This window comes from Sinohyriopsis cumingii, chromosome 14, assembly GCF_028554795.1.
Source record: "Sinohyriopsis cumingii isolate HCF-2022 chromosome 14, ASM2855479v2, whole genome shotgun sequence".
NCBI lineage: Eukaryota > Metazoa > Mollusca > Bivalvia > Unionida > Unionidae > Sinohyriopsis > Sinohyriopsis cumingii.
In genome coordinates, this window is record NC_142974.1 from 21,034,516 (window position 1) to 21,050,063 (window position 15,548).

The 15,548-nt window shown below is 36.4% G+C and overlaps 1 protein-coding gene across 2 annotated transcripts in view; it reads left to right on the top strand.

Annotated features, from left to right (window-relative positions):
* LOC149783393 (uncharacterized) overlaps window positions 1-14,578 on the top strand; it is a 24,251-nt gene extending 9,673 nt beyond the window's left edge. Inside the window, exons 4-5 of one of the 2 annotated variants that reach the window (XM_089931623.1) lie at window positions 11,812-11,880; window positions 14,450-14,576. In XM_089931623.1, coding sequence (XP_089787749.1) covers window positions 11,812-11,855 — 44 coding nt within the window. In that variant the 3' untranslated portion in view covers window positions 11,856-11,880; window positions 14,450-14,576. Of the gene's footprint in view, window positions 1-11,811; window positions 11,881-14,449 lie in introns of both variants that reach the window. The other variant, XM_089931624.1, reaches the window with a different exon arrangement.
* Window positions 14,579-15,548: the final 970 nt, after the last annotated feature.

Below are 15,548 nucleotides of genomic sequence, written 5' to 3' on the forward strand. Positions count from 1 at the left end.
AATTGGATCAGCACCTGGCTGGTTTTATACTCAGTGTTGGGGGAAAAGATGAATCTGAGTTTGAACCGAACAGCTTAAGAAGCATCATCAGCTCCATTGATCGCCACCTTAAAATCAAGAAATATGCAAATACAATGATGAGAGGAAAAGACAACAATCTTGCATTACAACGGAAGCTCTTTGGGCTAAGTAAATGATTTAAAATCTAAAGAAAAAATAAATAAACCCAATCGGAGTCAAGCTATCAAAGATGAAAAAATAAATGCCTTGTATTTTGGTTTGAGGGGAGTGACTGAACAATACAATCTGAAATGGGGAAAGTTACACTAAAGAAAGATGTGAATGGTCTCGAGTATATTGAACTCAATGAAAGGCAGACAAGAACAAGAATAGGAGACAATGTCAAGGACATCAGGGATATTAATCCTAAGATGTATGAAAACAAAAACAACAAAGGGAGAGATCCACTTGCTATCTAACAAACGGTATGCTGAGCTAAGACCAACATACTTTTGTTAAGGTGAAGATCTTTTCTATATTTCGCCCAACACAATGCTTTAGGAAAAAAGTCGTTGGAATTAACAAACTTGGATGCGTCATGAAAAAATTAAAGAAAAAGCAAATATTACAGAAAGAAAGAAATTAACAAACACTAGTAGATGAAAGTACCTAATTCAGAAGTTAAGAGACAGAAACATTCCCCCAACTTATATCATGCAAATTTCAGGCCACAAAAATGTACAGTCTATAAACAGCTTTTCAAAAACATTGGTGACAAACAACAGCAGACCTAATCCAATTACCTGAGCAATACCGGCCATCTAAGTAATGATGGTGTCAACTCCCACACCCACAACAAAGAAATTTCACAGCAACAGACTGTAGTATATAAAGTTCCAAAATGTACAGCATTCAACAGAATCCGATTATCAGCGACCAGTTCTACGGATCAAACATCACCGTTCAAAATATATTTGTTATGAACCTCCCGCAAAACGTGAACGAGATCCCTAACTTGATGACTTTTTTTCAACAGGCTAATTCTCTAACAGGGCCCACACAGTGGAAACGTAGGAGAATTATTGAAAGTGACAATGACAGTCAGTTGGACTAGCGAAATATGAACAGAAACGATATCAATGAAGTGTAGTTAGGGTTACATTGTTTAATTACCTCGTGTTCCTTCATTATTTTGATGTTTCTGGCTCGAATAGTGGTGTTGCTATGGATGCAAATGGCCGCCATGTTACTGTTCCTGACAACGAACGCTGCAATTTCAATGTTTGCATGCACTTTGTTAAAAAACAAAGTGGGATGTTAACTGGGATGTTAACTATCAGCCTTGTTTTTTTATTTCATTTGATATTACTAAAGGAAACATATAGCAATTAATATGAATGAAGTGTACATGAAATTATGAATCACTACAGAACTTCTTGTTTGAGCGTAGATAAATGCGAGGGGTTGTGAAGAGTTCACTCACTTAAAGTGCACTGTTTGTGGCCGTCACTTTTATCACCCATATAAAATGTGTGTGTGTGTGTGTGTGTGTGTGATTTCGCTTATTAACGTAGCTTTAACACTTTTTCAGTGATTTCGCTACGATGTGTGCAGTGTGACAGTTTATAGTGATGTCTTGCACTGGGGCATCATGCTACAGACATGCACCATGATGTCCCACTTAGTCACATTATCCTGACACCAGCCCTCCTCCTGTCCTAATACTAACCTCTTAATGCCACAGGGCTCGTAATGTTGCTTAAAATTGACCTGTCATACATATATCATATAATAACTGCTATTACATGTATGACAGGTTAATTTTAAACAACGATACGAGTCCCTGTGCTTAATGCTGAGCGCCAAGCGAGGCAGCTGTTGGTACCATTTTTGTAAGACTTTGTTATGACTCGGCCGGGGATCGAACTCACGACCTTCTCTTCCGAGGCGGACGCTCTAACCACTAGGCCACCAAAGCGGTCCATATATAATGAAAACTTGAATATGGTATAAATAAAATATATGTATAATATGTACGCTGTATCAATGATATACGCTCTTTGTATAAGCCTCATTTCCTTTTAATGAAAAATGTATACATCTCGTGGTATATCATTGATACAGCGTACATTTTATACATATATCCTATATAATAATAATAATAATAATAATGATAATAATAATAATGACTTTGTATAGCGTCTAATCTTTAGAAGCTCTAACGCCTTACAACATTAGACAACACCTATAGCATAAAAAGCATATATAATGACATTATTGCAAAAATCAAACACCAAGAAATTACTAAGCATAAAAAACATGCTGAAAATATTTAAGATAGGAAACACATTAGGTCTTTAAGTTTGTTCTTACAGTCGAAGTAAGTGAGTTGTAGGAGCACTCTTGAATGGGATCACTGTGTCTTTGTGTCTAAGTTCAGTGGGCAATTCATTCCACGTTGCTGGGCCCTGGTATGCAAAATAACGTTGTCTATATGACTTCGTTTTCGTAGTGGGAATAATGAGTATACGATTTTCAGAAGAGGAGCGTAAGTATCCTGCTTGTGTGTACACATGGGTGAAGTCGGATAGGTATGGTTGACTGGTGTGTGTATGTATGTGTTTGTGCGTGTGTATGTGTGTGTGTGTGTGTGTGATTAGAATTTTTAACGTAGTTTTAACAATTTTTCAGTCATATCGTTACGATGTCTGCAATGTGGCAGTTAATAGTGATGTCTAGCACTGAGGCATCATGCCGCAGACAGGTAGCATGATGTCCCACATAGTCACATTATCCTGACACCTGACCGACCAGTTCTGACACTAACCTCTTAATGCCGAGCGCCTAGCGAGGCAGCTGTTAGTACCATTTTATTGTAAGTCTTTCGTATAACTCAACCGGTGTTCGAACCCACGACCTCCCGCTTCCGAGGCGGACGCTCTAACCACTAGGCCACCGCAGCGGTCATGTTGGACTAGTCTGTCAGTGAAACGTAGTACACAGAACACATTTTGTGTTTGATTATGGATCGAATGGATAGCCAATGTAGGGTACAGAGCAGCAGGGAAACTTTTTGAAGTTTCTGAAGTAGATATTGTGACGAACCAGACATAACTGAGTTACAATAGTCCCGTCTTGATAGTACTAATGACCACACAAGTGTTTTAGTGGCATCAACTTAAATATATTTTCGAATGGAGCTGATGCGTCTCAGCTCAAGATATGCAGCCTTGCATATGTTCATGACATGTTGGTTCAATGTGATACTACTGTCCAGAGTGACACCTAGGTTTCGTATTGATTGTGTCAATTTAATGTTGGTGTTGCTGATATTTATTGTTTGAGGTAAAGGATGTGACTGAGAAAGTCTTTGTTTTATGATCAGAATGGCCTCAGTTTTATCATCATTCATCTGCAGCTTGTTACATGTCATCCATGATTTCACATCAGAAATGCACCTAATCTACACCTCGGATGGTAGCATCAACTTCAGCTTAGTTGGGTGGCTATATTTGTATAAGTGGGCGTCGTCAGCGTACAATTGGTTAGACGCTGGATGATGTTCTATGACACTTGCGAGCGGCTGAGTTTATAAAATGAAGAGAACAGGTCCAAGAACAAACCCCAGGGACAGATCCCGAATTTGCACGTGCTGTAAAATTGTTGTAGTCTATATACGAAAAATAACAAGCCCGTCAGGTTTTCGCCACCCCCCGAAACAAATTAAAATTACGTCCCTGCTATTACTATCTCTCTAATCTGTTATTCAGTCTGAGCCAGCGCGTTGATATTTGCATGAATCAAGTTTTGCCACCACCACCACCCCCTCCCGAAATCACGTCCATGACAGACCCCTGTGGAACACCACAACATAGATCACCTGGGCTGGAGTGTATTCCATTTGCAAACACAATTTGTGTCATGTTGATCAAGTAGGACTTGAACCACAGTAAAGCTGTTTCATGAATGGCAAATGCATGCTGGAGACGGTGAAGTAATATATCAGTGTATATTGTGTCAAATGCTGCAGACAAATCAAGAAGCGTGAGGACTGTAATCTTTCCGCTATTTTAAGCAGAGAGAATGTCATTAACTACTTCTAGAAGAGTAGTTTCAGTACTGTGGTGAGGGCGATATGCAGATTGTACATTGCTAAAATGACTGTTTGAATTCAGGTGATAAAACAACCTTTTCTAAGATTTTTTTAATATGAATGAGAGATTAGAAACTGGGCGGTATTTCTAAATCGTTATGGTCGAGTGTTGGTTTCTTCAGCAGAGGCTTTACAATAGAGTTTGCAAAAATGATGGGAATTTCCCGGATGAGAGAGAGGTATTAATAACATCAGTTAGTGAAGGCAATACTGTATCTAAGCACTCAAGCAGCAGTGATGTTGGAATTGATCAAGTTCACATGACTTTGTTTCACTCTTCATCACGAATGTACGTACTAAATCCATAGAGACAGGTTCAAATGCTGCTAATGGTTGCCGCTGAAATTATCTATTCCAACTGTATGGTGACGAAGAGTTAATTGAAATTGTGTTGTCAATATTATCTCTATTGGTTTGTACTTTGTCACGGAAAAAATCTGCAAACATGTCCGGAAGGTCGACTGGAGAGAAGGTAGTTGGAAATGGTGTTGATTTGTTCCTTGACATTAGCTTGTTAGTAATCTCGAAGAGCTCTTTGCAGTTGAAACTTTCCATAATCTTAGTACTGTAGTGGGCTGATTTCGCTGCCTGGACTATGTTTGTGATTTCTTCTTAGCGGCTTCATAGATTTGCTTATGAATAGTGAGTCTAGTGGAAAGCCAAAGCCTCTCACCTTTACGGCGGTCTCTTTTAGCAGCGCGAAGCTGGTCACTAACACTGCTATACCATGGAGAACACTTTTGAATTGATCTCTGTGCTTGGTGGCTGGGGCGTGTTTGTCAAGCAATGAACGCATGCATATATATATATATATATATATATATATATATATATATATATATATATATATATATATATATATATATATATATATATATATATATTTCAGGTGTATTGCATCAAGTATTTTTTGAATCAATTGAAAATGTTATCTGATAAAGTATGTATCTGAAAGTGGTAATCTCAATGAACTGCATAAACACTTTAACAAAACATACATTTATTTACACATTCTTAAACTACAATATTCACATATCGTGAAATCTGGTTTGGCATCCATCACTGCACAGATGCACACCACACACGGATCATCCATAACAGTTTCTCGCCTTACTTGGAGGTGCTTTACGTGATCTACAACGTTGTTTTGGTCTGGATATGCGTACATTAATCTGACCCATACTTTTTTCAACTTCCTGGGTGATCAATTTCTATTCCTGATATGTTATGCTTGCTGAAATCACCCTATAAAATCCCTCACTAGCCCTAATCGGAATTCAAGCTTGGAGTAGCGCTTTTTGGTTTGGTGTTTGGGGCCACATCGATACACGATGAAGTCGTTTACAATGGCACTATTCAAAATAAACCAAAGCAGGTATTTCCACCATCTCATTGAGTTTCTACCCACATCATACTTCATCCGGAGTTGGTCATGAAGGTCTACCACTCTCATGTATTTGTTATAGCAGTACACTGCGTGTGCTTGAGGGACATCCTAAATATTGGGACCAACACGCCTTGTAATTTTGGGTCACTCAAGGTCGAGAGATGATAAACATTTTTCTTTTTTCTCCAGACTGATACATGTAAATTTTTCCCCTCCTTCTGCAAGATTTAATAATCTCCCCTTTTCTTAATTGCCTCTGATTTCTTCAAAGATTTGGGAAAGCCTTTGCGGTTTACCCTGACGTTGCCACATGCATACAATCCATCAGCGTGAAGATCTTCCAAAATTTGATGCTTGTAAAAAAATTATCAAAATGTATGTGATTCATGTAGCCATGCAGGTTGTCTGTCAGCATAGTTACTACATTGTAAGCAAGCCTATGTTCAAGGTTGTTTTTACCTGGCTTACCGAGATAGGCAGTATGAGCATCTTAGATCATCCAAAATTTGATTTCCCACTTTATCGGCTTTGAAGGAATATGTAGGCGAAAAGATAGGCCTCCAGGGAACTTCACCATAGCTTCATTCACAAATACCTCTCTGGACAGACTGTAATATTGAGGTAATTTTTCGCTAACATGATCAATGATTGGTCGACTTTTGAATAGCCTGTCGAAGTTTGGGTTGTCTCATGAGGATTAATTTTCTATAGCAGACACATGAAAACACTGGTTTAACTTTTGAAACCTCTTACATGTTAGCACATTTTGAATTCCTACATTGCCATTTAAATTACCTGAGGACCAATACAGAGATGAATCAGGCAAGTAATTGATTCACTTTAAGACATTGATGCCGATATAGGCTCTAAATTCCCCAAGAGTGATTTTCACCCACCGTGTGTCTCCTGCCAAAGTTGCCCCATTTTCCAACGTACATAGTTAGTGGTATGATTTGAGATATCTGCAAACTGTTTAGATGTGAACAATAGGCTGAAATACCCGAATGCTGAAGCTGTATTGACATCAATAACCCTCGGCAGTTTTGACCCTGATGTGAGCATGAATTCATTTACCGTCACGTCATTGAAATGGTATTACCAACCATGACCTCCCTAGACCTCTACATCTACCGCCTCGACGTTCGCATCAATATCACTCGAATTATCAGAATCGGATGAAGTATCATAATCCACGTTATCTGAATCGTTGTCAGAACCAATATCTGCCTCACTGAACCCTTCAAGGTCGCAAATTTAATCATCCGAATTTCAAGAAACTGCCGAACGAAAGCCGTTGACTCCATGTTTTAAATTAGGGTGAATCTGACCCAGTTACTATTTTTAACTTGCAGATTAAGACATTATATTAAATAGAAACCATGTGATATAACATCATCAACATTTTCCACGATGCCAGTAGTTTGCAATAGGCGATATTCCCCAGAGTTTGCGCTCGGAAAATCAGTTTAAAATGGCAGATATGTAAGGTATGTGTCCGAAGGCGCTTCCATGCAATCGGTGCAGAAAAGTCGAAAGGCACTTATATGAAAATCGGGTAGAGGCGTCCATATGCGCTTCCATGATATAGCGGTAGAGGCTTCAAAGGGCGCTTGTAAAGGTGAAGGCTTAAGAAAGATCATTCACATTAAAAGTTCCAGTGATTTCATTAAAGTGCAACAAGTTATAGAAAATATAACGTAATATATGCTGATTTTGTTATATATTGAGAGATCATACTTAAGACAGTATTGTGAATCTAGTCTTATAAAGTGATGAACTTAATTGCTAGTATAGTAATGGATAACTAGTGCATTTGTGCTTTGGGATCAGATAATGAATAGTTCAAAGTGTTTTAATTCATTTTCTTATGTTAAGCTCTCTACTGACCTTTTGATAAAGTTGTATCTGGTAGTTGGCATTGGAAACATTAAAACAAATTTAATGTGAAAAATGTGAAGCACATACTCCGGGGACAGTGACATTGGACAAAATCGTGTGATTTCGAGCCCATGCAAATATACCTGTTGGAACATAGCTACTCATCCATTATGGAAAACACTTCCAATATGCTGAAGTCCTGGAAGATATGTCACAAGGACACTAGATCCATTCTGTAAGGTATAATGTACTTGCTAAATTGACACAATATGGGTTGTCTGATAACAATACTATCCAAGCACCTTTTGAACACGTTTTCAATGTTACCGGTAGAAACAATGTTAATTAAATTATTAATCCTTCCACACAACTGAGGCTCTGGTAATCAGTGACAATAAGGTCCATGAATGATATTTTAATGAATATATGTGTTCAACAGTTTAAGTACAACCTTTCACTGATGAACAGATCCCCAAAGTGCATATATTTGTTTTCTGACTTAGCGTAATGTTTAACACCGAAAACAGTACTCCTTTAACATTAATGACTAAGGGAGGCATACTTTTACTGCTAACTATTACATATGGAGAAACGGTCCAACTTACATGTAACTGTATTTGTTTTAATGTTAAACTCTTCCCTCACGAATCGGTCAATCGCATCATTCTTTAAATAAATCTTCTAAAACGTGTTATTTACGGACTTCATACAACTGGTCTCTATTGAAGAGAGCGAAAGTAGACATGGCACATTGACGCATCAAAATATGTGATATATATATATATATATATATATATATATATATATATATATATATATATATATATATATATATATATATATACTGAGTAACGAATCGAACTTGCAATAATTGTTCAAGAGATATTAATAGCTGAATTCGGAAACAAATCGCGAGATGTTTTTTTTTTTCTTTTTCTTTTTGAATCTGCATTATAACATACGTTGCCCTACACGAAAATATAATGCAATTGCACTTTGGTTTAATTATTAAATATAACTTTTTGGGTCTTCTGAAACCATTGATTGTGATCATCCTTTTTTATAGATTCCATGTACTTCATCGATGTAGCTTTCTATCTCATCACCCATCTATTCATACATCTACCCACCCACCCACCCATTCATATATATATATATATATATATATATATATATATATATATATATATATATATATATATATATTCAGCAAGCTCTTTTACTGTCGACCTTATTATAAAGCTAGTTTTGTGGGGGGGAGGGGTACATTATAATTAATGTCCTTTTCTAAGAGGTTCAGACCAAAAATGCAATGAAGAAAAGTCACAGCTGCAGTGTTGATTGTGCGTGTCATTTACAACATCTTTGTATTGAGTTATATAGATGGTTGGTGTTAAACAACGCATCAACACACGGAATGATATAAAGTGCATGGGAAGTGGGAGTATTGTGCCTTGACCACATAGACACTGCAGCAGCTGACCCAGGCTTGTCTGGGAAACATTAAAACTAAGGAGATTAAGCGCGTTAACTAATCAGCCATACTAATTACTACGACATGCAGAGCACTTCAGAAGGGATATGTAAGTAAAAGCAAAATTAAAATACATGAAAGGTAAGGAAAAGGTTAAATTTAGCAACATGAAGAATCTCTGCTAACACACGTATGTACCAGACATAATGGTGGCATTTTAATTTCTACGGTCATAAATTCCCCTCGTTGAGTGCAGAGGGATGATTGAAAAATACTTGTACCCGCAAGGTCTCCTAATGCATTGCAAATACAATTGTCTGTTTATAATACATGTCTAGAGAGGCAGTCGTTAATTAAGATTCTGTCCTGTCAGCCATCTTGCTTCATTTCCTATGATGCGATTAAAATCTAATGGTCCTCTTTGTCCACCTAACTGCAGCTGTGGATCATGTTGAATCCTCTGTTACATTTACACCATGAACAAACGACACCACACAACAATTAACAAGGTTGCCAAACCATCAGACCAATAATTGAAGTGAAACGTATTCCTGACAAACTAATCGCTAAAACACGGTCCTGGATTGACATAAATAGGAAATATAAGCACGGTGCGTAGTGGCTGACTCTCTAGATAAATCATCAATTTAACAATCTATATGGTGCATATTTCATTTCAAAATTCATTTTTCTTTCATAAATAGAAAATGCTCTCTGGCAGTAGAAGACATAAACTATTAATTCGGCAGTATCTGATTATTATGCTTTCTTTTCGTTCCATGCTTGTTTGCCTTGCTTGATTGCTGCAGGTCTTCCCCTTTTTTCTTTTTTTCCATTTTGGGCTACACAGATACCGCTGGGTGTGTTTCGCCATCTTTGTGTAGTAGTAGTCGGAGCCCAAAATTTCAAACACTTGAGCTTCATTATGTATGTAAAATAAGGATGGATAATGTATTAAGTGTGCATAGAGAAGCTATGCCATTATAGCAGTAACATTGATATGCATTTGTATGCCTTTTGACTTGAACTATGTTTCATTTCTACATATAATCTACACTGAAGCCGCTAAAAGTGGCCTACAACAACAGTCATAGAGTATGTTATATATTCTTTTCTAATTCTGAAGTTTAACAACGCTCATATTGCAGTGTCATTCTTGATTCAAATATCTGTCTCCTCAGTCTTACTGTCACACGGGCTATAAACAAACACCTAACAATAAAACTAATCACACTTGTGTAAGTATATTTATGGTTGGTGTAATGATGTTGGCCTATTTTTTCTTTTCTTACTCTGTTATAATAATGAGCTGAGCCCGGAAGGGCCAACTGAATTGTCCCATAGTGGTCACATGGGTTTCATTGGCCAATTATTTGTCGGAGCTTGCAGCTGCGCACAGTTAATTGAATTATAGTTATCGTCACTTTCAACTGAAATGCAGTGGAACAGAGACATAAACATTTTTTGAGAATATCTTTTTTTTTTGTATGTAAGTCCCACCTCCGCCCCTACAGTCTCCTTTTTGTTTAAATAATAATTACATGTTTTTCTTTGTTTATGTGCATATGGATATGAATATTACATATCGATATATTGAATTTTAATGCATTCATGTTCATGGTGTGAATATATATATATATATATATATATATATATATATATATATATATATATATATATATATATATATATAGAGAGAGAGAGAGAGAGAGAGAGAGAGAGAGAGAGATGTTGTAATGAATCAAATTTCATGAACAAAGCTGAATTTTGTTACTTTCGATTAATGTAATCTCCTGGCTGAATAGTCAATCGTTCTCTCTTCATTGTCTATTTCGTTATTGATCTTTCATAGTTGTATTTATATTGTGGTCATGAATGCCTCCACTATGTCTTAGGTGGTAGGAACCCAACATGTCAAGCACTTGAACTTCATTATGTATGTAAAGTTTGGCTAAAGAATGTGTGAAGTGTGCATAGAGAAGCTATGCCATTATAGCAGTAACTTGGATATGCATTTGTATACCTTTTGACTTGAACTATGTTTTCTTTCTACATGTAATTTATACTAAAGTCACTAAAAGTGGCCTGTAACAACAATCATGGCGTATGTTATCTTTTCTTCCTTAACTTTGAACACTAACAATGCTCCCCTTGCAGTGTCATTTTTGATTCCATTATGTCTCCTTAGTATTGCTGTCACACGGGCTATAAGCAAACACCTATCCATAAACTATTACTAAGCAGGAGAAATATTGATTTTAAATATTTACATGTAAATTCAACAAAAGGAACCAAAGGCAGTAACACACAAGAAAAAAATTAATTTGTGAATTGAAAAGAGATTTCTTCCTTATAATTTATTTAAAACATCAGACTGAATTTGACCGGAACAGTCCTTGACATAACCACGTTTTGTTCTTCTTGCATAAATTATATGGGCAGTATATTTGTTGAAAAGGGTATTTTTAAACAGAGGTATTTGTTGTATATTTAGTTAAAGAATATTAGTACAAAAAAAAACCTATATTTATTGGTTGTCATTGTTGTGTTCTGTTGGAATAGAGTGAAACATATTCGAATCCAGTTAAGTGCAATGAATGTGTGCGAAATGTGGAACCATCCTGACTTTTATTTAGAGATGACAACTATATAGGATACATCATTTGCGGCATGAAGACCCCAAAACTATTTCTTTTACTCAAAAAATATTTTTCATAAAAGATCCCATTGTTTGACACAACAAAGTAATTAACCACAAGTTCTCGAAGTATCAAATTGCGTTCTCGTATTACTGTGTAACATGTAGCGGATAAAAAGCTGCGTATTCATAAAACGTTGCTAAACGAAATCCTGATACTAAGACCATCTCGTCACTGCAAACTAGATTTAAAAGAACGATGTTTTCCTTCTTTATTCCAGCTTTCCCAAACACCGGAAAACACAACGCTAGGTTGATTAAGTGATCTTGGGATAAAAAGAACATGCTAGGTTGGGAGTACTATCTATCTCTCTATCTATCTATCTGTATGTCTGTCTGTCTGTCTGTGTATATGTATGTATGTATGCATGTATGCATGCAGCATGAATGTATGCATCTATCTATCTATCTATATATCTATCATATGACATTTAGGATTCCTGAATTGATCTGAGACCTGGTATTGAGACCTATCCCATGATATACCATTTTTCCTAATAATACCATTTCAATAATAATACCATTTCCATAATACCATTTCCATAATACCATATTTTCTAAGTCTCCATAATAATACCATTTTTCCTAAATTTCCATAAAAATACAATTTTCCTAAATTTCCATAATACCATTTTTCCTAAATTTCCATAATACAATTTTTCCTACATCTCACCAGTGGTCAGTTGGGTTTTGCATCTTCTCTTTCTGTCTGTAATTTAGGCGCAACAGATCACGCACTGCAGAGATAAAAATTCAAATGCATCATCAGCAACAACGACATCAAAATCCTTCATAAGGTCTCCAACACAATGTACTGATGCGAAATACTAGGAATAATTTCCTTCACTAAATTGAACTTCACAAATTAACGCCTTTAATAGCATCCTAAGTGAACTTGAAGGGTTAGTAATCATTATATCTATTTGTAAGTTCTCTATATATTCATATGCAGTAAATATTTTGATTTTTTTCCCCAAGTTTTTACCAGAGCAGCAATCGTTGCGAGGTTTGTGCAATTCAACAATAGCTATTGAAAAACTGTAGATTAGTGATCTTAATTTGTGAATTGAAAAGCCATGTTAATGGCTGACACTGGCATTAAGGCGATCTTTGGATTCCTTTGATAACACTTTCATTAGAGCCATATAGTCTTGAGGTATATAACTATTGCCTTCATGAACTGTAATTCAGACCTCAGTCTTGAGGTATATAACTATTGCCTCCATGAACTGTAATTCAGACCTCAGTCTTGAGGTATATAACTGTTGCCTTCATGAATTGTAATTCAGACCTCAGAGTTTTGAGGTATATAACTATTGCCTTCATGAACTGTAATGCAGACCTCAGTCTTGAGGTATATAACTATTGCCTTCATGAATTGTAATTCAGACCTCAGTCTTGAGTATATAACTATTGCCTTCATGAATTGTAATTCAGACCTCAGAGTCTTGTGGTATATAACTATTGCCTTCATGAACTGTAATTCAGACCTCAGAGTCTTGAGGTATATAACTATCGCCTTCATGAATTGTAATTCAGACCTCAGAGTCTTGAGGTGTATAACTATCGCCTTCATGAAATGTAATTCAGACCTCAGAGTCTTGAGGTATATAATTATTGCCTTCATGAACTGTAATTCAGACCTCATAGTCTTGAGGTATATAATATTGCCTTCATGAATTGTAATTCAGACCTCAGAGTCTTGAGGTATATAACTATTGCCTTCGTGAATTGTAATTCAGACCTCAGAGTCTTGAGGTATATAACTATTGCCTTCGTGAACTGTAATTCAGACCTCAGAGTCTTGAGGTATGTAACTATTGCCTTCATGAACTGTAATTCAGACCTCAGAGTCTTGAGGTATGTAACTATTGCCTTCATGAACTGTAATTCAGACCTCAGAGTCTTGAGGTATATAACTATTGCCTTCATGAATTGTAATTCAGACCTCAGTCTTGAGGTATATAATTATTGCCTTCATGAATTGTAATTCAGACCTCAGAGTCTTAAGGTATGTAACTATTGCCTTCATGAATTGTAATTCAGACCTCAGAGTCTTGAGGTGTATAACTATTGCCTTCATGAATTGTAATTCAGGCCTCAGAGTCTTGAGGTATATAAATATTGCCTTCATGAATTGTAATTCAGACCTCAGAGTCTTGAGGTATATAACTATTGCCTTCATGAATTGTAATTCAGACCTCAGAGTCTTGAGGTATATAACTATTGCCTTCATGAACTGTAATTCAGACCTCAGAGTCTTGAGGTATATAACTATTGCCTTCATGAATTGTAATTCAGACCTCAGAGTCTTGAGGTATATAACTATTGCCTTCATGAACTGTAATTCAGACCTTAGATTCAAACGGAAAACGATATAATATCATCAAATGTTGCGTTTCAAGAAGGTAAAGAGAAAAATCAACTGTTGTGCCATGCATAAAAGAAAGCAGTGAAATATTCACACAAATTGCAACTAAGTCCGTAAAAAACGATTTTGAAAAATGTATTTTCGTTACGTAGAGCAGTCCTTTATTACAACGTTTGCCATATAAGCTTCAGGGAATACTTCTTATAATGAAATAATAAGGAAATAGATTAGCAAGGGATAATTAATGCATGACCGTACTTGCCTTATAAAGGAACTATCTAATAATGAGGGTCGTATGAGACAAAACAGTTAACTTGTTATGGCCAATATTTTTGCCAAATAATGTTCTTGTAATACTTTATCTATCATAATCTATGGAAAATTGTTTCCTGATGTATTTGTAGAAACCCCTTTTGCTACTTACTTTACTAAGACTCGTATATTGTATTTAAATAAAGTTTAAGGTAATGTTTTGTTCTATATTCAAGGTAGAGCGTGATAAAAGCGGCATAGGAACAAGGCTCTGTATAGAAGAATTTGGGCTCTCAGTATGGTGAAACAGTATATGCCCGTCATCAAGATTTTGGTGCTTGCAAATAAAGTTCTCGAGATTACCATGCTATATGACCCTCTTTTTATCCTCTGTGCTTCTTGAAACAGAAGGAAAAAATGTTTAATAATGCCCATGTACACTGACAGTAAGCTCGTTTGTACAAGCAAGCTCAAATTTGACGGCACATACGGTGATGAACAATCGTAAATAGCTTTGTCAACAAAACGCGGTGTGACCCAGAATCACATATATATTAACAACGTACAGCTAGCGATTCAAACCTTCGTATGCATGCCCATATGAGACCGATATTATTTCTTTGAAGTGCACGAACATATTCGTAATGCAGCTGTGTTGTTTGCAAATGAGAGATATTCTGCTGATACATTTTCGTGCGTCTTACGTCTCCTCTTGATAAACGCCTTAACTCGGGATATTTTATTCGACAAGGTGTCATACGATCTGTTTAGGTTTATAATGTTACGTAATTTGTTCAGTTTATTTTCGAAATATTTTTAAATCTCAGATCTAGGAACTTGATAAGAGATACTCCAAGGTGTTTTAAAATTTATTTGCTTCTGCAGCAGGGAGGGCGAATCCTACAAAATTTATAAGGTTCCAAATGTCAAAGTAAACCTTCAAAAAATAAAAGGTTTCAACCGGAAATAACGTCGACTACGTTTCAAGAGGAATTCTCGGAGGAAGAAACCTCCTTGGAAGGTCCTCCTGAGTTAGTCCAAATGTGGTTTCTGGTTGAAAAACCCATTAATGGCGCTTCGATTTACCAAATGAACCAATTCGTTGTCGTCGCCCTCCCTGCTGCTATGAATTAAAAATTGATGTTATTGATAATGGCAAATATTGGAGAAGCATATTCCGCTAGACTAGCTCGAGAGCGACTAGAAGCAATCAAAAAATTTCTTCCTGTAAGACAAAAATTACAAGCGCGGCATGAAGCACAAGTTGAATACGCTACAGGCGCGGAACAATTATTTAGACCCATTACAACAGCTACTGAAAAAGCCGCTGCGGTC